The sequence below is a fragment of the Mesitornis unicolor genome, unplaced genomic scaffold, assembly GCF_000695765.1.
Source record: "Mesitornis unicolor isolate BGI_N332 unplaced genomic scaffold, ASM69576v1 scaffold28952, whole genome shotgun sequence".
Taxonomy (NCBI): Eukaryota; Metazoa; Chordata; class Aves; order Mesitornithiformes; family Mesitornithidae; genus Mesitornis; species Mesitornis unicolor.
The window spans coordinates 7,436-7,681 of record NW_010167590.1 but is presented as its reverse complement, the minus strand read 5'-3'; the positions used below and the strand labels follow the sequence as shown (position 1 = coordinate 7,681).

The window sequence follows — 246 nt, the reverse complement described above, 5'->3', positions numbered from 1 at the left end:
CGTCATCGCTCGTGCCAACCAGGCGTACGGCGCCTTCCTGCACTCTGGGGAGGGGGCTGGCTTCTGCGGCCAGGTGAGAGGGGATCTGGGGGAAGCTTTGCTCCAGGTTCCACTCTGGGGATCACATTTTCCCCATACAGAGGGCTTGGGGGATCCATCCTTCCTTGCCCCCAGCACAGGTACATGCCATCCACAGGTGGTGCTGCTGGGGGACTGTGTGGGCAGCATCCTGGGCTTTGACGCGCT

General features: G+C 63.0%; 1 protein-coding gene across 1 annotated transcript in view; it reads left to right on the top strand.

The window, feature by feature from the left end:
* The window catches only part of PITPNM1 (phosphatidylinositol transfer protein, membrane-associated 1), a gene marked incomplete at its 5' end in the record, with an annotated part of 9,872 nt that overhangs the window by 5,271 nt on the left and 4,355 nt on the right, over positions 1–246 (top strand). The window contains 2 exon segments of the mRNA XM_010178747.1: positions 3–73; positions 197–241. Of these exon segments, the coding sequence (XP_010177049.1) occupies positions 3–73; positions 197–241 (116 nt within the window).